The sequence below is a fragment of the Megalobrama amblycephala genome, linkage group LG7 (genome assembly GCF_018812025.1).
Source record: "Megalobrama amblycephala isolate DHTTF-2021 linkage group LG7, ASM1881202v1, whole genome shotgun sequence".
In the NCBI taxonomy this organism is placed as follows: domain Eukaryota; kingdom Metazoa; phylum Chordata; class Actinopteri; order Cypriniformes; family Xenocyprididae; genus Megalobrama; species Megalobrama amblycephala.
Window position 1 is genome coordinate 57,101,130 of NC_063050.1, and position 23,313 is coordinate 57,124,442.

At 39.2% G+C, this 23,313-nt stretch overlaps 2 protein-coding genes across 7 annotated transcripts in view; one reads left to right on the forward strand and one right to left on the reverse strand.

The window, feature by feature from the left end:
- cenpe (centromere protein E) overlaps window positions 1-2,133 on the reverse strand; it is a 33,239-nt gene extending 31,106 nt beyond the window's left edge. For 5 of the 6 annotated variants that reach the window (XM_048198232.1, XM_048198233.1, XM_048198235.1 and 2 more), the window contains exons 1-3: window positions 1,967-2,133; window positions 1,373-1,479; window positions 1,208-1,297 (exon numbers count right to left, since the gene is read on the reverse strand). In XM_048198232.1, coding sequence (XP_048054189.1) covers window positions 1,208-1,297; window positions 1,373-1,479; window positions 1,967-2,022 — 253 coding nt within the window. In that variant the 5' untranslated portion in view covers window positions 2,023-2,133. The remainder of the gene's footprint in view (window positions 1-1,207; window positions 1,298-1,372; window positions 1,480-1,966) is intronic. The other variant, XM_048198236.1, reaches the window with a different exon arrangement.
- A 6,859-nt stretch (window positions 2,134-8,992) lies between these two features.
- LOC125271491 (mas-related G-protein coupled receptor member X1-like) lies at window positions 8,993-11,279 on the forward strand. Its single transcript, XM_048195534.1, has 2 exons — window positions 8,993-9,891; window positions 10,207-11,279. The coding sequence occupies exon 2, from the start codon at window positions 10,234-10,236 to the stop codon at window positions 11,170-11,172; it is 939 nt and encodes a 312-aa protein (XP_048051491.1). The 5' UTR covers window positions 8,993-9,891; window positions 10,207-10,233; the 3' UTR covers window positions 11,173-11,279.
- The last annotated feature ends 12,034 nt before the right edge of the window (window positions 11,280-23,313 follow it).

Genomic DNA, 23,313 nt, shown 5'->3' on the forward strand with positions numbered 1-23,313 from the left:
AGATTTAACAGTAAAACACGCATCTAGTGCACAATATAATCCGCCTGTGTGCATTGTGCTCATATAGCACGCATTTTTATTAGGGATGAACCGATATGAAAATTTTGGCCGATAACCGATATATTGGCCGATAAATCTAAAACAAAATTGAACATACGCTATCAGTCAAAAGTTTGGAAACATTGCTATTTTTAATGTTTTTGAACAAAGTCTCTTATGCTCATTAAGGCTGCATTTATTTCATAATAAATACAGAAAAAAAACAATAATATTGTGAAATATTATTACAATTTAAAATTATGGTTTTCTATTTTAATATACTTTAAAATATAATTTATATCCAGTGATCAAAGCTGAATTTTCAGCATCATTACTCCAGTCTTCAGTGTCACATGATCCTTCAGAAATCAAATATGATGATTTGCTGCTCAGTTATTATTAATGTTGAAAACAAGGTTTTTTTGGAACCTGTGATACTTTTTTCAGGATTCATTGATGAAAAAAAGGTTAAAAAGAACAACATTTATTCAAAATATAAGCATTTTCTAACAATATAAATCTTTACTATCACTTTTTTATCAATTTAACACATCCGTGCTGAATAAAAGTATTCATTTCTTTCAAAAAAAAGAAAAAAAAAAAAAGAAGTCAAAACTTTTGAACGGTAGTGTATGTTGTTACAAAATATTTCTATTTTAAATAAATGCTGATATTTTTTAACTTTTTCTTCATCAAAAGAATCCTGAAAAAGTATCACAGGTTATAAAATAATATGAAGCAGCACAACTGTTTCCAACATTGATAATAAATCATCATATCAGAATGATTTCTGAAGGATCATGTGACACTGAAGACTGGAGTAATGATGCTGAAAATTCAGCTTTGATCACTGGATATAAATTATATTTTAAAGTATATTAAAATAGAAAACCATAATTTTAAATTGTAATAATATTTCACAATATTATTGTTTTTTCTGTGTTTATAAATGCTGCATAAATAAATGAGCATAAGAGACTTTGTTCAAAAACATTAAAAATAGTAATGTTTTCAAACTTTTGACTGGTAGTGTATATCAGCCGATATACCGTGCATCACTAATTTTTATTTTCTCTACAGTTGTGTTGTCTGATATTGCACAATGTCTTCAGAGGGATCAAATGGATCTGATTTGCTGTGAGATTGCAGTTACATGTTCTGGACTCACCGTTATAGCCTTCGACTGCGGACACGACCAGCGGCTTTGCGATGTCCTGGTAGAGCTGACCGGTGCTCTCTTCAGCACTGAACACACGGTCTGAAACACATGAAGGTCAGATTCACTGCTCTGCTGGTCACTCTGGTGGTCAAGAGCCACTGAAGATCAACTCACCAAAACTGAAGCTCTTAGTTTGAGTTCCATCATCATCCAGCTGATGGATGGCCTGTTTGTCTGCCCTCCAGAACAGCTGGACCGGTTCTGAACTCTCAGACTCCTCCCTGAAATCATCATTAGATGTTAGTTGAGTCTAAAAAACACTGAAAATCTACTTTAAACACAACATTAATGGATTAAACTGATACTAACCTTCAGGTTGCATAAACTGCCAAAGTTAGTCATCTAATTTTTTTTTTCTTTAAGATTAAATCATAACTATTTAGATACATGAAGTAGATACTATGGTCTAAAAAATGAGACTATTATTAACTGCTAGTTGGTCAGATTAGCTCTTAAGACACGCAGAGGACGTGTTTATGCAACTGGCTACTGGTAAACCAGCGAAATATGAAGATATATTATTATTGAATTGCTCAAATTACGTTTTTAGAAAACTTTTACTTCAGAAATATGACAAAAAACAACCTTTTGTATTGATTTATGATGATGTCATTAGCAACTGCTCACTCCTCCTCAGTGAATCTGTCAGCAATAACTGTTTTATGAGTTAAATTTACCTCCATGCTCAAAATATAAATCTTTTCTTACCTTTTAATAAGGGGTCTGACCCTAACGCACACTTTTACGGCGGATTCTTCCGTCATTTTCGGTCACTCCATTAGCGCTAAACTGAGCTGTTGAAAACTGACTGAGCGCTCAGCGAGATTTAAAAATTTAACAGACTTTTCATTGGACGGCGATCTGTGCGCATGCGCAGATCAGCGGCCGTTCTCATTTGTCCCTGTTGAAATGCTTCTGGAGAGACTCCGCCCATGAGATTTTAAACGAGATCTGATAGAATATGCATGAACGTAGATGACGCCTCCTCATGAATATTACAGTTCGTGGAAAGTCGTTTATGTTTATACAATTCATTAATTTCATTAGTTTAATACTTTTGAATGTTTCCTTGTTGAATGTTCAGAAGTGTTTTACTTCTTAAATATATATTTATACATTTTGAATATAGTATTTTATTACAGGTGTTCTTCTCAAATCAGTCAATAAACAGCGTCATCAAGCCCCACATGAGCTCAACGTGTTAAATGAACCATTTGTTTGGGTTTTTGGGAAGTGTGGAAATGTTCAATAGCCTGTTTTATAAAGGATTAGTTCACTTTCAAATTAAAATTTCCTGATAATTTACTCACCTCCATGTCATCCAAGATGTTCATGTGTTTCTTTCTTCAGTGGAAAAGAAATGAAGGTTTTTGATGAAAACATTCTTGTATTTTCTCCTTATAGTGGACTTCAATGGAGCCCAAACGGTTGAAGGTCCAAATGTCAGTTTCAGTGCAGCTTCAAAGAGCTCTACATGATCCCAGACGAGAAATAAGAGTCTTATCTAGAGAAACCATCGGGCATTTTCTAAAAAAAATGTAAAAATTATATACATTTTAACCATAAATGCTCATCTTGAACTAGCTCTCTTCTTCTTCTTCTCTATTTGAATTCTGGCAGTGTAGACGCTGCTAAGTGTATTACTGCCCTCCACAGGTCAAAGTTTGAACTAATTGTTATATACTTGCACTAGCATATTGTATATGACAATTTAGTTCAAATTTTGACCTGTGGAGGGCAGTAATACACTTAGCAGCATCTACACTGCTGGAATTCAAATAGAGAAGAAGAAGAGAGCTAGTTCAAGATGAGCATTTATGGTTAAAACATATAAATTAAAAAAAAAAAAAAAAAAAACTTTAGAAAATGAGTGACGGTTTCTTTAGATAAGACTCTTATTTCTCGTCTGGGATCGTGTAGAATGTTTTGAAGCTGCACTGAAACTGACATTTTGACCTTCAACCGTTTGGAGGCCATTGAAGTCCACTATATGGAGAAAAATCCTGGAATGTTTTCATCAAAAACCTTCATTTCTTTTTGACTGATCAAAAATCTTGGATGACATGGAGGAGAGTAAATTATCAGGAAATTTTAATTTGAAAGTGAACTAATCCTTTAATATATGACTAATACCGAAATTGACTTTCAAAAATAAACCGCCATAGAGAAATATTCACTGTGTGACAACTAGCCCCGGGCTTCCCCATAATGAACTAAACTCCAATATCCCACCAAACAAAAATATGTTCTAAAAATGTATCACTAACGTTCCCATTTAGGGCAACGTTATTCTGAATGTTTTCTGAACGTTTAAATGTTTTTAAGATGTTTTGGTTATTTAAAAGTTTAAGGGAACATTTCATTCGTCAAACATGATCGAAAAATTACTTTTAAATGTCCTCTGAAAGTTCTGAAACAAGTAACATTTAAAAAACGTTAGTCGAACGTCCAACTAAAATGTTTTAGAAAGAAACGTTCCATGAACGATGTATAAATAATGTTTTTGTGCTAATGTTTTGAGAACATTATTAATGACCAGATAACATTGAATGAACCTTCTATTAATGTTACTGGAAGAATGTTTGTTCACAACTTTGTCAGAACGTTCCTTGTTAGCTTTAACCCTTGCATGCATAGAGGTCACTACAGTGGACAGCTATTTAAAAAGCATTTTCTTTCATCTTATATACTGCCACCAAGTGGCAAGCCTTTGTATGTCAATGTTTTTCCCTCCAAACCAAGATGGCCGAAAGCCAGTCAGGCCATGCCAGGCTGCTCTGGAAAATCCATTCATTCCTATTCTATCCTATATTCTATTCTATCCTTCTATCCAATGCAATGCATTCAGTACACATGTTCACCGTACCGGAAGTCCTTACCAAAACGGTTCGGTGCGAATACGTGTACCGTTACACCCCTATTAAACATTCATGTTATATTAGAGGTGGTTTGTGACATGCATAATGAATTAATGCTGATGGGAAATGAGGAAATATGGGATCACTATTAAATCTCTTAGTAACAAGCTTTTGAAAAAAGAGTAGCCTAAAAATCACCCACATCCACTCAATCAGGGACATGTTTTCTAATAGAAGAAACCAAACCATTATGATACTCAGTAGAAGTGCTTCAAGTTAATTCCTTCATGACTGAAACTTTAAAGAATGAATTCAAATGTATTGTTTATAACTTTAGCTTTTATAATCTTTTAAATCATTGTGTGAAATATATGCATCACATGGCTTTTGTTTTCACGATCAACGTGTTAATGAAAGTATTCTTTACTGTCATTATTTACCATTAAGCTCAGACGCTGAGAGTGTTATAACTTGTGCTCTAAACGCAGCAGAAAGCACTTTGGGTACGTAGCCATGCCGCAGTTTCAGGATGACCTTTGAGTCATTGGGCCCGAATTCGAGGCAGGTAGGGTTCACAGAGAGAGCCTGTAAGTCACCTACTCGCTTGACTGATGCTAAAGCTAGCAGAAAGGCAGTCTTAAGCGTCAGGGGATGAAGGTCAGCGGATTGCAGTGGCTCAAAAGGAGGGCTTTCCCAGGACCGTGGAAAGGTCCCAGGTAGGAACGGTGAGAGGACGAGGCGGGTTGAGCCTCCCGGATCCTCTCAGAAACCAAACAACTAAGTTGGTCCTTCCTATTGGGACCGTGGAATGCTGCTATGGCTGCCACGTACACTTTGAGCGTGGAGGGGGTGAGGCCCTTGTCCAAACGTTCTTGAAGGAATGACAGTATCGATGATACGTCGCAAGAGGCCGGGTCTTCGTTCTAAGCTGCGCACCAGGCGGAGAAGACCGACCATTTCAGTGCATAGAGGCGTCTTGTAGACGGGGCTCTAGCCTGGGAGGGTTAGCATGCTCTCGGGGAGGTCCACAGGCTCCCATCGAGAGGCCAAAGATGAGTGCCCACAGCTCGGGCCGGCAGGTGCCAGATTGTTCTGTTCGCCTGAGGGGAATGGGCCATGGGGCTGCTACGAGCAGCTGAGGTTGGTTCTTCCAGAGTGGGGCCACCAGAAGCACCCTGTGGTTGTGTTCCCTGATTTGCCTGATGACCTAAGGGGCAGTGAGAGTTGTCTTCTGAGGTGAAGAGATCGATCTCTGCCTTCCCGAAGATCTCCCAAATTTCGTGAATCATCTGGGGATGGAGCATCCACTCCTCTGAGGGAATGTTGCTCCGGGGCAGCATGTCTACTCCCTGGATCAATTTGCCCAGAACATGCAATGGCGATTTATGTAGGACACCACTGTCATGCTCTCTGACCGGACAAGACGTGGTGACCTCTCAGGTCTGGCAGGAACATCTGGAATAACTGCTAGCATCTCTAGGCAGTTGATGTGCAGCTGACTTTCCTCCTCCGACCAGGAGCCGAAGCCCGGTCTGCCTTCGCACAGAGCTCCCCAACCTGTGTTGGACCCATCTGTTGAGACAACCTTCCTTCTGGGACCATTCCCTGGGGCACACCTCGGTTGAACCAATGTGGGTCCTTCCAGGAGGTCAGGGCCGCCAAGCATGAGGTGGAACCTGAGGTTTCAGCCAATCTGTAGGGGCTGCATGCATAGCAGGCCCAGCTGAAGTACTGGGGAGACAGAGGCCATAAGGCCTAGCAACCTCTGAAACGATCTGAGAGGAAGAAGGGCTCCAAGTTTGAAAGAAGCCACGAGCCGTTGAATGGCCAGAGCGTGCTCTGGCAAGACTGTAGTCCTTATTTGGGCTGAATCGAAAACTGCCCCAACTGTCTGAGATCTAGGATGGGCCAGAGGCCGCCATACTTTTTGGGGATGAGGAAGTAGCGGCTGTAAAACCTGACTCACTCTATGGCTCCTTATCACCTCGGAGCCGAGGACGTGAACATCCTTTGCTCTCAGTGAGGTGGGGAGCACGCCGCTGAAACGCGGGGGTCTTCGCGCAAATTGAAGTGAGTATCCTCGTTTTATAATCCCCGACACCCAACTTGAGAATCAGAGGTAAATCAGTGAACATTATTAAAGCAGTGCAGAATCAAACTAACTCAATTTACTGACGGACGATGTGGAGCTTCACAAACATCAGAGTCTGGAATGAAACTGAAAATAAAGATGCAGAGATTTTGTTTTCAGTAGTAAATGTTGCTTTAAGATTTTGTCTTTATTTTGCTCTCACTGCATAATCATAATTTGATAAACATACAGAATGACAGAATCTGAGTATTATATCACTGTACACATTTTCCTGTTTATAACACTTGAGGCTCTTTTGTGGTTTTCTAATATGAAGTTTGGTTTTGTTTGCTGATGCGGTTGCATGTACATTAGGTGTGAATGATGTTTAATGCATCTTCATTTGATGTTTCCGGAGTTATTCAGGCTATAAAAGAGCGCTGAGAAGCTCATAAACACCATCATGTTCTGATGAACAGCGTCTTCAGGTCGCAGTCTGATTCCAGGTAAGATCATGTCGTCTCGTGTGTGAATTATTGTGTCGTTGTGTTTCGGCCTTTAGTCAAACGTGTTGTTCAGCTTGTTGACTCTCTAGTGTGCTTGTTTATGTGGAACAGTGTAGAAGAAAGTAAAGAAATTACAATGGAATTGTTTAATGCAGCTTTGGAAGTTTTCTTTCAGGTCCTTGTTGGACCCACTTTCCATTTTAGGTTCTTGAGATTCATTGATAATAATGATGATCATCTCATTAACATCATCATCTGTCTTAAAGTTTGATGTTTATTATGATTCCAGGTCAGATCATGAGATGAAGTTTATATTGTCAGCTATCTTTGTGTTTCAGCCTCTGGAATCATGTGATAATTTGTGTTTAAACTAGTTTCCTTTAATTAACCTTGTGTGTGATTTCTGTAAAGCAGATCCAAATGGAAAAACTAATAGTTTACTTCAGTCATCATAGTTGAGCCGAACCAGTTCTGGAAGTAAATAAAGCTCTATGCGGATGGTAATTTTTTCTCATGTACGGCTGTAAAAATAAATTTGCATTGCACCTCAGTGATCAAACTCAAACATTCAGATGGCAATTTATTCACAGTGGAGTTTTGTGTGATCAGCTGCATGATTGTCTGCTGTCAATAAAATGGCACATGCTTGGAATAATGAGACTAAATTCATAGTTAATGTAATAAATAATATCCTATTTATTATTTGATTATTAAAATCTTTTGACTTTAGTTAAGATTAGTGATGGGACGGTTGATACCGGGGCTCCGATGCTCCGATGCAGTTTTTAAATCACTATTGTATCACACACCGTACCGATGCTTGTATTGAAATGACAATAACATGTGATTGATGACATTTGAAGCTTTGAACGTCATGCAGTTTTGGAAAGTCGGGACAGCGGATTTTTGATGAAAGCGGCACAATTTGATGAAAGCCTCAAACGCTTCAGAAAGCCTCAATTTCCCATCAGCAGTTAAAGGTCCCGTTCTTCGTGATCCCATGTTTCAAACTTTAGTTAGGCAAGGCATGGCAAGGCAATTTTATTTGTATAGCACATTTCATACACAATGGTAATTCAAAGTGCTTTACATAAAGAATAATAATAAAAATAGAACATAAGGAATAGAAATAACAGTAAAAACAGAGAATTTTACCGCAATATTTAAAATGCTTTAAAAGTCAGAATCAAGATGATACATAAAAGATATAAAATACATTAAAAATGAAATAAAAACAGGAAAAGGAATTAAAAGAATAAAAAGATAACACGTATAAAATAAAATGCAAACAGTTTGGACATAGCACAGTGCTCAATCAGCAAATGCATAGATAAAAAGATGTGTTTTGAGTCTGGATTTGAATGTGGCTACTGTTGGAGCACACCTGATCTCTTCTGGAAGCTGGTTCCAGCTGCGGCTGGCGTAACAGCTAAAAGCAGACTCTCCTTGCTTTGAGTGAACCCTTGGTATTTTTAAGTGTGTTGATCCTGATGATCTGAGTGATCTGTTAGGTTTATATTCTATGAGCATATCTGCAATGTATTGAGGTCCTAGACCATTGAGTGATTTATAAACAAGTAACAGTACTTTAAAATCAATTCTAAATGCAACTGGAAGCCAGTGCAAGGACCTGAGGACTGGTGTGATGTGTGTAATGTTGTTGTTAGAGTATAAATAAAATCTGTAAAATTTTAAAGCTCAAAGTTCAATGCCAAGCGAGATATTTTATTTAACAGAAGTCGCCTACATCGAACGGCCAGTTTGGACTACATCCCTCTACTTCCTTCTTTAATGACGTCACTAAAACAGTTTTTTGACTAACCTCCGCCCACAGGAATACACAAGAGTTGCGTTTGTAGAGTGTGTTTGTCGCCATGTCGTCGAAACGCTGTTATTTTCATCCCGCAGTCCAATCACCGGGTCCGATTCCGGCTCAAATTGATAGGGTAAAATTAAAGACATGTTTACAATAACACTGAGCGCACGCATCTCCACGTTATGGTAAGAGGCGTGACCTTTCCGGGCAAGATGCGCTAAACTGCTGTCGAATCACAACACAGGAACCGCTGGCACAATCAGAACTCGTTACGTATTTCTGAAGGAGGGACTTCATAGAACAAGGAAGTCATCAGCCCGTTTTTATGACAGTGGAAACAGCGGTATACAGATAAGTAAATTATGTGAAAAATACTGTGTTTTTTTACACGCGAAACATGAACACGTTATATTGCACACTATAAACACAATCAAAGCTTCAAAAAACCACGAAAAACGGGACCTTTAAGATCCAAGTGCAGTTTAATAGGAAAATCCAGAATCATTGTCACAGCTAGGCAAATGGTCAAAACACATGAAAACAGTCCATAAAACATGAAAACAAAGAGAGCAAGAGTGCTCAGACGTACAACTTAACAATAACAAAACCTTTATGAAACTGACAGAAACAAACCATAGGCAGAATGACGTAAGTGAAGACAGCTGTGCGCAATGATCAGTGACGAGTCTGGAACAAAGGGTTATGGGAGATGGAGTCCGTGAGACAATAGTCCGGGGTGGAGTGCCCTCCGGTGGCTAACGAGTGCACTCCAGCAGGTGATCATGACAGATTTAAATAATCAAATAATAAATAGGAAGAAAGACACGCTAAATAGTTGAAATGATTTTGTCTTGCATTTGATCTCAAATTATGTCATTTTAAAAATGGGGAATTTAGCGGAACTGAGTTAATGCAGCCTCTTATTTACAGCACATGAGGTAGGCTAAACACAAAGCTGCTTGGTTTATATTCTAATGTAATTGTATATAATAGGCTACATATTTTAAAATTTTATTGCACACCTGTTGCTGCCAGAACAACTGCCATTCGTGCTTTAAACCATTTTGGATTCAGACGGCAATAAAATCACAAATGGTGAAAATACCTTACGCCCCCTGAGAAACAGTTACTGTCCGAATAGTTTTTAATAATTAGTTTATCATTGTTAATCGTGTCCTCTCAGGTAGTTCCACGTGTTTATCAGATTGTTTGTCATTTCCTACATCAGATCAACAAGCTTTAAAATGTGTGTTTTTCCAGTGTAGCGAATGAAGAGCTCTTCAAACCCGTGAAACATCTGTCAGTCTGTGTGCTGCTCCACAAACCTTCTGCTTCGACTCGCTTTGACCTGCAGAACAAACACACAAACTACTGTCAGTAACGTAAGTTCTTCCAGATTTATTCCTCCATTAATAAACCATTGAACACTTACAGTTGAGCTGAACTGAATATTCACAACAACAGTTATTGTTCAGATGGAGGATTTTCAGTCTTTAATCTTACATTTAACGTATTTTAAGCATTTTAATTTTAATCTGTATTTAACTCTAAAGAAATATAAATCAAACTAAGGAAACTGTATTTCAACAATCAGAAAACACATTATGCCATATATTTTTCCTATTGTTTTTTAATAAAGAAAAATATTTTTACAACAGGAAATGAATGCATGTTTTAATGACTGGTTTGTTATTTAGTGCTGCCTGTCAAGATTTCATCAAACAATGGGACAAAACATCAGCTTCAACGGAACAACTGGAGTAAATAATGACACTGAAAGGAGGATTCATATTCCATTATATTTCCGGATCCTTTCAGTCATTGAGATTCCAGTCATGATCTTAACTCTGGTGGCGTTGTGTGCTGTTATCAAATCTCAGCGCTCTGCTCCAGTTTTTGTTATTCATTTGATTCTTTCAGATTTCATTCAAATCATTTGTAAGTTAATGATAACAAGCGAATGGATACGTGAAGTGGATGCAATCTTTCCCATATTGCCAGATGCATTTGATTACAGTTTGATTGCGGGTCTGTATTTTATGGCTTGTGTTGCTTTTGAACGATATCTTCTGGTTTCTCATCCTATCTGGTACAAATCTCATCATTCACTAAAAGTCTCCTGTGTTGTTTCTGTGATCGTCTGGTTTGTTCCTCTGATCTTTACATTCTCTAAGTATTTTGACTCTCTGTCCGTACCGATCGGCTGTTTGATCCCCTACCCGATAATCATTCTGTGTTTTGTTGGTACTCGTCGCGGTCTTTCACACGCAATATCTCTTACTTCGCTAAAGCGCAAATTAATTTTGGGCAGATTGTTTCTGGTGCTGCTGACTTACACATTTCTCATTTTCCCCATTGTAATCATGTGGTTTTTTTCACAGATTTTTCCCCAGTTTATGTTCAGTTCATTTTCTGATGTTCTCTATTTTTTTAGTCACCTCATGTTTCTGAACCCAATCGCTGACTGTTTGCTGTACTTGTTCATGAGGCCTGATGCTGGTGATTTAATGAAGTCTGTTTGCTGCTGTTGTAGAACTGACACACATCAGAATTCGACACACAGTCGGGACGAACACTCTCGAGACAGTAGAGCCACGTTTGCCTGCTGTGTTTCAGTGCAAAATCCTGCGTCTCATTCACAGACCGCCTGCAGTTCAGTTTAAACAGATGAAATAGAGACAGAATGTCATTCTGTTCATCACAAACACGCTTCCTTTCTGTGAAATACAGCTTTATTAGAGAAACTCTTGATTCAGAAAGCTCAAAATCACTGTTTGCTGTCCACAGAATATGTACAGTAAACAGATTTTTATTAAAAGATGTATTGATGAACACTCACTGTTGATGCTTCTGCTGACTGTCTGTAGCAGCAGTAATTTGAGGGTTAAAGCTAAATGTAATCCAGAGTAATGCAGCAATCGTTGCCTTTTATTCTCACTTCATTTCCCCGCTAGACTGACAGATGAACAACATCAAGTAGTTTAGTGTCATATTCCTGCTTGTCAGCTTGTGTTCATAATGCATGCATATTTATCATACTCTTTTTTAGCAAATTATTACTATTCACACTATTAAGATAGTTCACTCAAAAATGAAAATGACAATTTACTTGTTCTCATGTTGTTCAAAAGGTGAATAACTTTCTTTCTTCTGTGGAACATAAAAGTCAATATTTTTTTGTCTATACATTGTAAGTCAGTGGACAGTTTTGGGTGATTCCTAAAAACACTTCATTTCAAGTGCATGAAGGACTAATATTTTGGGACTATTTGTAAGTCGTGTAACAAGAAGGCTTTAAAAACAGTTGAAACATGCATAATAAAAGTCCTTTAATCTTTTCCTATGATATGTGATTTATTCTGACTAAATACTGCTGTCTTTATTTCTTTTGTATTTATTCTGTACTGTAATTTCTTCTTTCTGTGTTCAGACTATATAATGTAAAAGAAGACAGACACATTCAGGCTCAGATGGCTGTGTCGCTCTTTCAGAACAGGTGGATTCAGCATTTGAGGGGGAAAATATCAAATGGAGACAGAAAATGAGAGCATTGGAGTGAAGAAGAGAGCGTTTCATTCTTACCTTACCTTAAGGGGGCAATCTGAGGGTGGGATCTGTAATATATATAATTACTTTAGAACTTATTAATTCCATGGCGATGCATCATGCAGCCACACTGTATCACTGATGTATGTATCACTTTTATTTTGTTTTGTTTTTTATTCAAAATATTCACAAATTTGTATCATGAAGTATATATTTGTGATTGTCAAATGTGGAAGTGAAAGTGTTTTGTCATTTAAAACCCTTGTGCATCTGATATGAATAAAACATTTTGTCAAATTATAATTGAAAAGATTATTATTGCAGCTTCCACAGACTTCAGTGTATGGAATTTGAACTGAACAAATTATGAATAGTTTTTTGTATAGTAGACTTGTATAATAGCGTTACAGTACAGTACAGTATGATTCGGGAAGGTAAAGCCTGATCCGGCTTGCGTTTCCACCGCTAACAGAACCGTTCCTGGAGAGGTGTGGTGTAAGCAGGAGAGAAGTGATTGACGCCATTCTTATGTGAAGAAGAATCTGACACAGTAGACAATGGAGGACATACAGCAGATCTTGTTCTTTGTCCTGTGTCGGCCAGACGGCCACTGTAGCTTCTCTATGTGCTTCGAAAGGGAGGGGTGAGCGCCGTTGGTTGCAGTTCGCAACCTCACCACTAGATGCTGCTAAAATTTACACACTGCACCTTTAAATCAGTAATGTGACTTTTTCCCCCTCAACATTCACAGATATCGCACAGAGTCACCAGAAGTGTATTTAAGGCCAAAAAATTATTTGAAATCATAATCATGACAACTATCATATTCTTCATAAGTACTTCAACAATCAATGCAACCTATAGACATTTACAGCTTTTTACTTGAATACAAATTGGGTTTTCAAAAAGTCGAGCTACTGATATATTTAGTGAAGTAATAGTTCTACCATATTTGTGGCAGGGAGGTAGTTTTGCAGCTTTGGCTAAATGTAGTATACACATGACTAGATAATGATCTGAGATGTCGTCACTCTGCTGCAGAATTTCAACAGAATCAATATCGATTCCATGTGACAATATTAGATCTAAAGTATGATTGCGACACCGAGTGGGTCCTGACACGTGTTGTCTAACTACAATTTACTAACTACTAACTACATGTTTAAAATGTCTGTAAATGCCATGTAAATGCATTATCTACATGGATATTAAAATCACCAACAATAAGGACTTTATCCGCAGCCACTACTTACTCCAATAAAATAAAATCAGCAAATTCTATGATAAAGTCTGTATGGTGTCCTGGTGGCCTGTATACAGTAGCCTGCACAAATGTTAACTTACATAACGTTACATAAAGCACCATCACTTCGAAGGAATTACATTTGAAAGACTTTTGAGTAATAGTGAAGATATTACTATAAATTACAGCAACACCTCCCCCTTTGCCTTTCAGACGAGGCTCGTGTCGCTAATAATAACCTTGAGGGCTAGACTCATTTAAAGTAATGTAATCGTCTGGTTTTAGCCAGGTTTCTGTAATCTAGATTATTGTCTGTGATAATATCATTTTGTCTGTTTTCGAAGCAATTGATGGTAAAATTTTGGAAGAAACAGTACAGCACTTTAAAACATCAACCTGCGCCCTTGACACACTTCCCACATCTTTCTTCAAAAGCGTGTTTAACTGTTTAGAAGCAGATCTCCTAGAAGTGGTAAACGCCTAATTTCTCTCTGGGACTTTTCCAAAATCCCTGAAAACTGCAGTTGTCAAGCCCCTCCTGAAAAAGAGCAATCTGGATAACACCATATTGAGCAACTACAGACCAATCTCAAATCTTCCTTTCATAGGCAAGATCATTGAAAAAGTTGTTTTCAATCAGCTGAACAAGTTCTTAAGCTTGAATGGATACTTTGACAACTTTCAATCTGGTTTCCGACCGCATCACAGCACAGAGACAGCGCTCATAAAGATAATAAATGATATTCACCTGAACACAGATACAGGTAAATTATCAGTGCTGGTTCTACTTGACTTTAGTGCTGGGTTTGACACTGTCGATCACAACATTCTTCTTGACAGGTTGGAAAACTGGGTTGGGCTTTCTGGGATGGTCCTTAAATGGTTTAGGTCATACTTAGAAGGGAGAGGTTATTATGTGAGTATCGGTGACCATAAGTCTGAGTGGACATCCATGACATGCGGAGTCCCTCAAGGTTCAATACTTGCACCCCTCCTCTTCAACCTATATATGCTGCCACTGAGCCAAATAATGAGAAAGAACCAAATTGCATATCACAGCTATGCAGATGACACCAAGATTTACCTAGCCCTATCACCTAACGACTACAGCCCCATTGACTCCCTGTGCCAGTGCATTGATGAAATTAAAAATTGGATGTGCCTAAACTTCCTTCAGTTAAACAAAGACAAAACTGAAGTCATTGCGTTTGGAAACAAAGATGAAGTTCTCAAAGTGAACATGTACCTTCACTCTAGGGGTCAAACAACTAAAAATCAAGTCAGGAATCTTGGTGTGATTTTGGAGTCAGACCTGAGTTTCAGTAGCCATGTAAAGACAGTAACTAAATCAGCATATTATCATCTCAAAAATAATGCAAGAATTAGATGCTTTGTCTCCAGTCAAGACTTAGAGAAACTTGTTCATGCTTTCATCACCAGCCGGGTGGATTATTGTAATGGGCTCCTCACTGGCCTTCCCAAAAAGACCATAAGACAGCTGCAGCTCGTACAGAACGCTGCTGCCAGGATTCTGAGCAGAACCAGAAAACATGAACACATCACACCAGTCCTCAGGTCCTTGCACTGGCTTCCAGTTGCATTTAGAATTGATTTTAAAGTACTGTTACTTGTTTATAAATCACTCAATGGCCTAGGACCTCAATACATTGCAGATATGCTCTAAGAGATCACTCAGATCATCAGGATCAAGTCACTTAGAAATACCAAGGGTTCACTCAAAGCAGGGAGAGTTCACTCAAAGCAGGGAGAGCCACATTCAAATCCAGACTCAAAACACATCTTTTTATCTATGCATTTGCTGATTGAGCACTGTGCTATGTCCGAACTGTTTGCACTTTATTTTATACGTATTATCTTTTTATTCTTTTAATTCCTTTTCCTGTTTTTATTTCATTTTTAATGTATTTTATATTTTTATGTATCTTGTTATTTCTGACTTTTAATGCATTTTAAATATTGCTGTCTGGTTGAAAGAGCTGGGAGAATTAGGAAGAAAGCATTTGTGATTAGGTTAAAATTTGGTAAATTTGGATAAGGGGACAAACCATGGGGAAATCTGAGATGTGGTGCATGGTTAAGATATCTCTGGATTACAGTCAGGACACTTTCCAAAGGGGAAATTTGAACTGCGTTGCATAGATAAGATATCTCCGGAAGGGGGATTAGGGCTGTGTGGTGCAGTTTGAGGTGTCTTGGCAAAAGGGGAGATTGAAACTTTGTTCATCAGTTTGAAGTGCCTTAACAGGTAGCAGTCCTGTCATGTGAGGAAGATTCAGATCTGCTCTGATGGATAGATCCGTTTAGATCCACTCTGACAGGCAACAACAACAACAACAACAATAACAACAAAAAACTCCCTAAGTCTTCCTAGCTCATCCATCCAGATAGCAAAATTCTCTGTTTTTACTGTTATTTCTATTCCTTATGTTCTATTTTTATTATTCCTCTTTATGTAAAGCACCTTGAATTACCATTGTGCATGAAATGTGCTATACAAATAAAATTGCCTTGCCTATTTACAATAAGTGCTTTTGAAGAAAAGGATCTAATATTCAGCAACCCAAACTTTATCATTTGTTTATCAGTATTATATCTGGGGGTTTTTTATTTGTTGAACATCAATTACATTTCAACCCTTAAATGGGTTTGGGAGTTTTTTGATGATAGTCTGCTACGTATCTCATCACTCTGACGAACAGGAAGGGGTCCAGAACAAATAACTGTGTCTGACATCATACTCGCGAGTTCACGCACCTCTTTAATGTTAATTTTAGTGATCTCTGACTGGCGAAGTCGAACATCATTAGTGGGAGAATGGAATTTGTTGAATAAAGTTGTTATTTTTGTTTTGTTTTTGGCACAAAAAGTATTCTCGTTGCTTCATAACATTAAGGTTGAACCACTGCAGTCACGTTGACTATTATTGAACGATGTTTTTACTACTTTTCTGGACCTTAAATGTGGTAATTTCATAGCTGTCTATGGAGGATAAGAAACCTCTCGAATTTCAATAAAAACAATTTGTGTTTTGAAGATGAACAAAGGTCTTACGGGTGTGGAACGACAAAAAGGTGAGTAATTAATGACAGAATTTTAATTTTTGGGTAAACCAACCTTTTAAGCAGAATACTAATTATGAAATTATGTGAAATTAAAAATCTAAATGGCAAGATGCAGTCGAGGTTTGCTTTTGTTACATTTAAAATTGACTCTAACTCTAATAATAAATAAATAAAAATGACATAAAAAGAAAGTGACTATGCAAAGATGTCAAATCTATTTTTATCCATATTTTGAAAGATTAAAATGTCAAGTAGTCCTATATCTACTAGATCAGAGCACATGGTGAGTCTCTGGCTATACATATACATATGACCAGGAGCATTTAGTTTCCAGCCTTTCATCACTGGAGCCCATTAAAACAGTGTGCTCATGATTTATATTCTTTTTCTAGACTGTTTTAGATATGAGTTTATATAAATCATCATTACATGCAGTAGCGATGAGTCGAGCTGCTCCGTCGTTTCAAAATAAAAGACATCTGTGAAAAAATCATCTTTTTTTCTCGACATAAAAGTTCTTTTTACAATGATTGATTCTGAAACACACTGCAACCGGATTCTACTGTTGCTATAGTAACAAACACAACTTTCACGTGCATCTGATCGATGGATAAACCGTGCACTCTTATCTTGTGGATATTTCAGCAAAATGTTTCCTTCGCTTAATAACAAAGTCTACACTAAATAAAAAAATATAGGCTAATCAATCACTGTTCATTCAATGTAGGCTAACCATTTGATTTGTGTAATTAACATGTTCAAATGATCAAATCATCAGTTGATATAGGATACGATCTTGAGATGCTGTTTGAGAGACTGTTTATGTGTGTGGTTTCCTATAAAGAAAAGTAGAAAATACAATAGATTACACACTATCACTGAATTAAATGATCGGCCGCTATCTTTACATAGGTTATAAATCATATTTCTTATCAATATAGATTGAGTGACAGTGAAGTAAACTAACACTGAAACTGCGATGATTAAAGTGGCGTCTTAAAGACACAATAAGGTGCAGACAGAATACTATACAGTGACATCAAAATTAGTTTTAATAAGTTTAGAATCACACCGAACGCTATTGTGGTCGTGAAACTGTAATGAGTATTACATCCAACAGTCAGAACGCAACGATAACAGATACACTTTCAAGCAAAATAATCATATTCAAGCATTTAACAGTTAAGTTCATTACTTAACACACAATACTGCACAAATTAAAGAGATCACAAAGAAGTAGGGTCAAAGGTCACTCTCTCTGTCCAAAACTCGTACAGTCTGGGCCAATATAAACTAACACAGTAAGGTGGATACCTCACCCCATAAGTTATATTTGGTGCTATACTGCCACCTGTTGGCACAGTTGTGTAACTTAGAGCAAAGATTAAGTTGTGATACGACATGCAAACTCTTATATTTTGAATGTTTTGAAAGCATAAAACTCACAGAAAGTCACAGATATTGTGCAGATACTTTCAGTAGGAAACAGTAAACATTCATGTTATATTAGAGGTGGATTGTGACATTCATAATGAATGAATGCTGATGGGAAATGAGGAAATGTGCGATCACTACTAAATCTCTTAATAACAAGCTTTTGAAAAAAGAGTAGCCTAAAAATCACCCACATTCACTCAATCAGGGACGTGTTTTCTAATGGCAGAAACCAAACCATTATGATACTCAGTAGAAGTGCTTCAAGTTAATTCCTTCATGACTGAAACTTTAAAGAATGAATTAAAACTGTATTGTTTATAATTTTAGCTTTTATAATTATGTGTTCACGATCAACATGTTAATGAAAGTGTTCATTACTGTCATTGTTTACCACTAAGCTCAGATGCTGTTTGATTATTCTGCTGTGAAAAACGCACTTGGTTACGTACATAACCTATGTTCCCTGAGATACGGGAATGAGGCCATCTTAGCTATGCAGAAAGAACCTGTGCATGCACTGCTGGTATAATCCAGGTTATGAAACCTAGCAAAAGTGGACGACGAGGACCAGCCGGCCGCCATACATATATCGCCAATGGAAACACCTCTAGACTAGGCCCAAGAAGATGCCATACCTCTAGTGGAATGGGCTTGTACTCCAATGGGGCAAGGCAGGCCCAGAGAAGAGTAACAGAGAAATATTGTGTCAACAATCCAATTTGAAAGTTTCTGACTCTAGCTCATCCCCATTTTGGGGCCTGAGAGTGTTATAACTTGTGCTCTAAACGCAGCAGAAAGCACTTTGGGTACGTAGCCATACCGCAGTTTCAGGATGACCTTTGAGTCATTGGGCCCGAATTCGAGGCAGGTAGGGCTCACAGAGAGAGCCTGTAAGTCACCTACTCGCTTGACTGATGCTAAAGCTAGCAGAAGGGCAGTCTTAAGAGACAGGGGATGAAGGTCAGCGGATTGCAGTGGCTCAAAAGGAGGGCTCTTCAGAGCTCCCAGGACCGTGGAAAGATCCCAGGCAGGAATGGTGAGAGGACAAGGAGAGTTGAGCCTCCTGGGGCCATCAGAAGCACACTGTGCTTGTGTTCCCTGATACGCCTGATGACCTGAGGGATCAGAGCGATCCGGGGAAAAGCGTACAGGAGGAGGCTGGTCCTTCAAAAAGTAGGTTGGGCAGTGAGAGTTGTCTTCTGAGGCTAAGAGGTCAATCTCTGCCTTCCCGAAGATCTCCCGAATTTCGTGAATCGTCTGGGGGTGGAGCATCCACTCTTCTGAGGGAAGGTAGCTCCGGGACAGCATATCTGTTCCCTGGTTCAATTTGCCCAGGACATGCAATGCTCTCAGTGAATGCAGGCTGGGCTGCTCCCATTCTAAGAGGTGCTTCACCAGCGTGAAGAGACGACAACCTTCCTTCTGGAGACCATTCCCAGGGGCACACCTCGGTTGAAACAATGTGGGTCCTTCCAGCGGGCCAGGGCTGTCAAGCATGCCTGTCTCTTCCTGATACACAGGCGGCTGGGCCGCCAAGCATGAGGTGGAACCTGAGGTTTCAGCCAATCTGTAGGGGCTGCATGCATAACAGGCCCAGCTGAACTACTGGAGAGACAGAGGCCATAAGGCCTAGCAACGCCTGGAACGATCTGAGAGGAAGAGGGGCTCCAAGTTTGAAAGAAGCCACGAGCCGTTGAAAACTGCCCCCAACTGTCTGAGATCTAGGATGGGCCAGAGGCCGCCATCCTTTTTGGGGATGAGGAAGTAGCGGCTGTAAAACCTGACTCGCTCTGGGCTGGGGGAACCATTTCTATGGCTCCTTGCTCTCAGTGAGGTGGGGAGCACGCCTCTGAAACATGGGGGTCTTCGAGCAAATTGAAGTGAGTAACCTCGTTTTATAATCCCCAACACCCAACTTGACACTCCAGGGATGGCCTGCCAGGCCTCGGACTACGTGGCAAGGGTTTGGATTAGATCGGATGACAGGCCGCTGTGTAGGTGCCTGGCATTTGTGGTAGGCAGAAGAGTAAATTGGCTCTCTTTTTGAGTATGTTTGTTTTTTTTATTGTGTTCGCTATAACAGGACCAGTCTCATCCATAGAACGGAGGATCTTGGCCTGAAACACTTGAAGTATGGCCATGGTGTGGAGCGCCGAAGCTGCTTGGCTGAGTAGCTGTGTCCAGCGAGAGCTGAGGTGGTCCTACACGGCTTGGACAGAAGGGCGGTCTTGGCTTTCCATCCTATGGCAGCAGGCGGGCAGAGGTGCGCGGCCACTGACTTGTCCAAGGGTGGCAGCTTCTCGTAGCCCTTCTTCTCAGAGCCGTCGACAGTGGTGAGAGATTCAGTCAGCTCATCATGGACCTCCAGGAAAAACGGAGCTGCATGCTGACGAGAGGCCTGATGGCGCCCCGGCAGGTACCATTCGTCCAAACAGCTGCGTGTGGGCTCCTCTGAGGAAGACCAGTGGAGGCCGAGCTCCTCAACAGCTCTGGAGAGAATGCAGAAAAGATCAGCGTCCATCCCAGATCTGGCGTTGATGGGCTCAAAAGATGCTAACAGGGAGGAATCTGGATCAGCAGGGCCCATCCACTCCTCCATATCGAAAGCCGCTAGTGACATGCTGTCATCCAGAGGGTCCTCCTCCAAGCCGCTGAATGAGACCATGTCGCTCACACCGGCAGAGGGAAGCTGGTCAGGGCGGGAGAACAGGACCGGAGATGGCTCTCTATGTGGAGAGAGTGAGGCACGCGGGGCTTGAGCAGGTGTGAGCTCACTCAAATCCAATGAAGCCTCAGATTTCCCCAGGCACAAGACGCAGTCACTGTGCCCATCATTTGCAACAACGCCGCAAAGCTATTTTAGTAGGAAATTTGCTCTTTGCAAAATGAGGTCTTTTAGAAGTTCGCTGGATGGCAGCAGGGGAAGCGATGATCAAGCTGCTTGCAGGCGTCAAGGCGGCTCGAGAGCAGAGTAAGAGCGAGTGACTGCATGAGCGCTGAAGCTGGAGTCTCAGCTCAATCCACTGCAAGGCGTGTCAATGGCAAACAGGCGTTCAATTGTCTCGGTGTCATCCAAGAGAAGAAGATCGTCGTCGCTGAAGGAGAAATGATCTGAGATCCTGCCGGAATGCCTGCTTATATGCCTGCTATCACCTGCTTTTCCCCATATGTGTCTAGCGACGCAGTTTATCACCATTTATCTCTACATCAAGTGTCAATAATTAGAATCAGAGGTAAATTAGTGAACATTATTAAAGCAGTGCAGAATCAAACTAACTCAAAGTTTACTGACGGACGATGTGGAGCTTCACAAACATCAGAGTCTGGAATGAAACTGAAAATAAAGATGCAGAGATTTTGTTTTCAGTAGTAAATGTTGCTCTAAGATTTTTCCTTTATTTTGCTCTCACTGCATAATCATAATCAGAATGACAGAATCTGAGTATTATATCACTGTACACATTTTCCTGTTTATAACACTTGAGGCTCTTTTGTGGTTTTCTAAATTGAAGTTTGGTTTTGTTTGCTGATGCGGTTGCATGTACATTAAGTGTAAATGATGTTTAATGCATCTTTGTTTGATGTTTCCGGAGTTATTCAGGCTATAAAAGAGCACTGAGCAGCTCATAAACACCATCATCTTCTGATGAACAGCGTCTTCAGTCTGCAGTCTGATTCCAGGTAAGATCATATAATGTGAATTATTGTGTCATTGTGTTTCAGCCTTTAGTCAAACGTGTTGTTCAGCTTGTTGACTCTCTAGTGTGCTTGTTTATGTGGAACAGTGTAGAAGAAAGTAAAGAAATTACAATGGAATTGTTTAATGCAGCTTTGGAAGTTTTCTTTCAGGTCCTTGTTGGACCCACTTTCCATTTTAGGTTCTTGAGATTCATTGATAATGATGATGATCAGCTCATAAACATTATCATCTGTCTTAAAGTTTGATGTTTATTATGATTCCAGCTCGGATCATGAGATGAAGTTTATATTGTCAGCTATCTTTGTGTTTCAGCCTCTGGAATCATGTGATCATTTGTGCTTAAAAGAGTTTACTTTGATTGACATTGTGTGTGATTTCAGTACAGCAGGGGCATATTCTTCGTACCTCGCTTAATACATCTGAGATGATTTGACAGATGCCACATCTAATCGTGATAACTGAACTCTGGCTAATTTGGTTCTTCAAACGAATTTGCAGATTGGATTAAAATATCTGGATTAAGTTGTCTAAGATTACTGCGTGTTCTCGTGTTCCATGAAAAGAGCAGATGAATCGATACACGAAAGCAATGCAGCGATTGGCTGGAGTCAAGACGGCAACGTAATGACATCATAAAATGAGAAAAGACACCTGACGAAAAACGTGACGAATTTCTAGACATTTATAAAGAAACAGCCAAGCGAATAAATGACAGAAGAACGACATAAATGTTATAATAGATTTTTACATGATTATTTAGGCTATATTCACAATTTCTAGTATTTGTACAGGCAATGTTTTATTTCAATGTTGTAATTAGCAACTAATTTACCTTTGAAGCATATTTGACAGCATTAATTTAAGTTTCTTAAGGGTCAAGATCAAGTTATCTGCATCTCCTGCGCTTCATCAAGCCACTCCCATAATATCTGTCGCGGTTCAAATGCACAAATGCATGTACGGCATAGACATCTGTACATCATGTGTGTAAGACTACAATAAAAATTATTACGTAATTATTCCCTCACGAATGAATCTCTCAAAGAGTAAAACTGTCGATGTCTATATTACGACACTACACGGCATTATAATATTATTTTCAAATTTATTTTTACATTATTATTGTCCCTGGTTTACATTAGGGTACTCTTGTGGGAAAGTAGCAGTGGCTGGGACAGACTTAAGCATCACCTCCGCTTAAAAAGATGCAATCTAATCCTGTTTACATGAAATAAGCCTGCTCCCGAGCTTACGGACCTGTTGCTATGACAGCAAGTCCAGGATGAGCGTCGAAGAACCGAACAATCCAAGATCATGCCAAATCGTCATCAATCAAATCAAGTGAGTTAGCGACGTACGAAGAATATGCCCCAGATCCAAATGGAAAACTAATAGTTTACTTCAGTCATCATCGTAGCCGAACCAGTTCTGGAAGTAAATAAAGCTATATGTGTAATTTTTTCTCATGTAGCTGTAAAAATAAATTTGCATTGCACCTCAGTGATCAAACTCAAACATTCAGATGGCAATTTATTCACAGTGGAGTTTTGTGCAATCAGCTTCAAGATTTTGTCACGGAAGCTCTGAGACTTTAGTTAAGATTAGTGATGGGACGGTTGATACCGGGGCTCCGATGCTCCGACGCAGTTTTTACATCACTATTGTATCACACACCGTACTGATGCTTGTATTGAAATGACAATAACATGTGATTGATGACATTTGAAGCTTTGAACTTCATGCAGTTTTGGAAAGTCGGGACAGCGGATTTTTGATGAAAGCAGCACAATTTGAT

Excerpts from the sequence above, each read along its gene's own strand:
- LOC125271491 (XM_048195534.1), top strand. The coding sequence starts at position 10,234 with ATGGGACAAAACATCAGCTTCAACGGAACAACTGGAGTAAATAATGAC.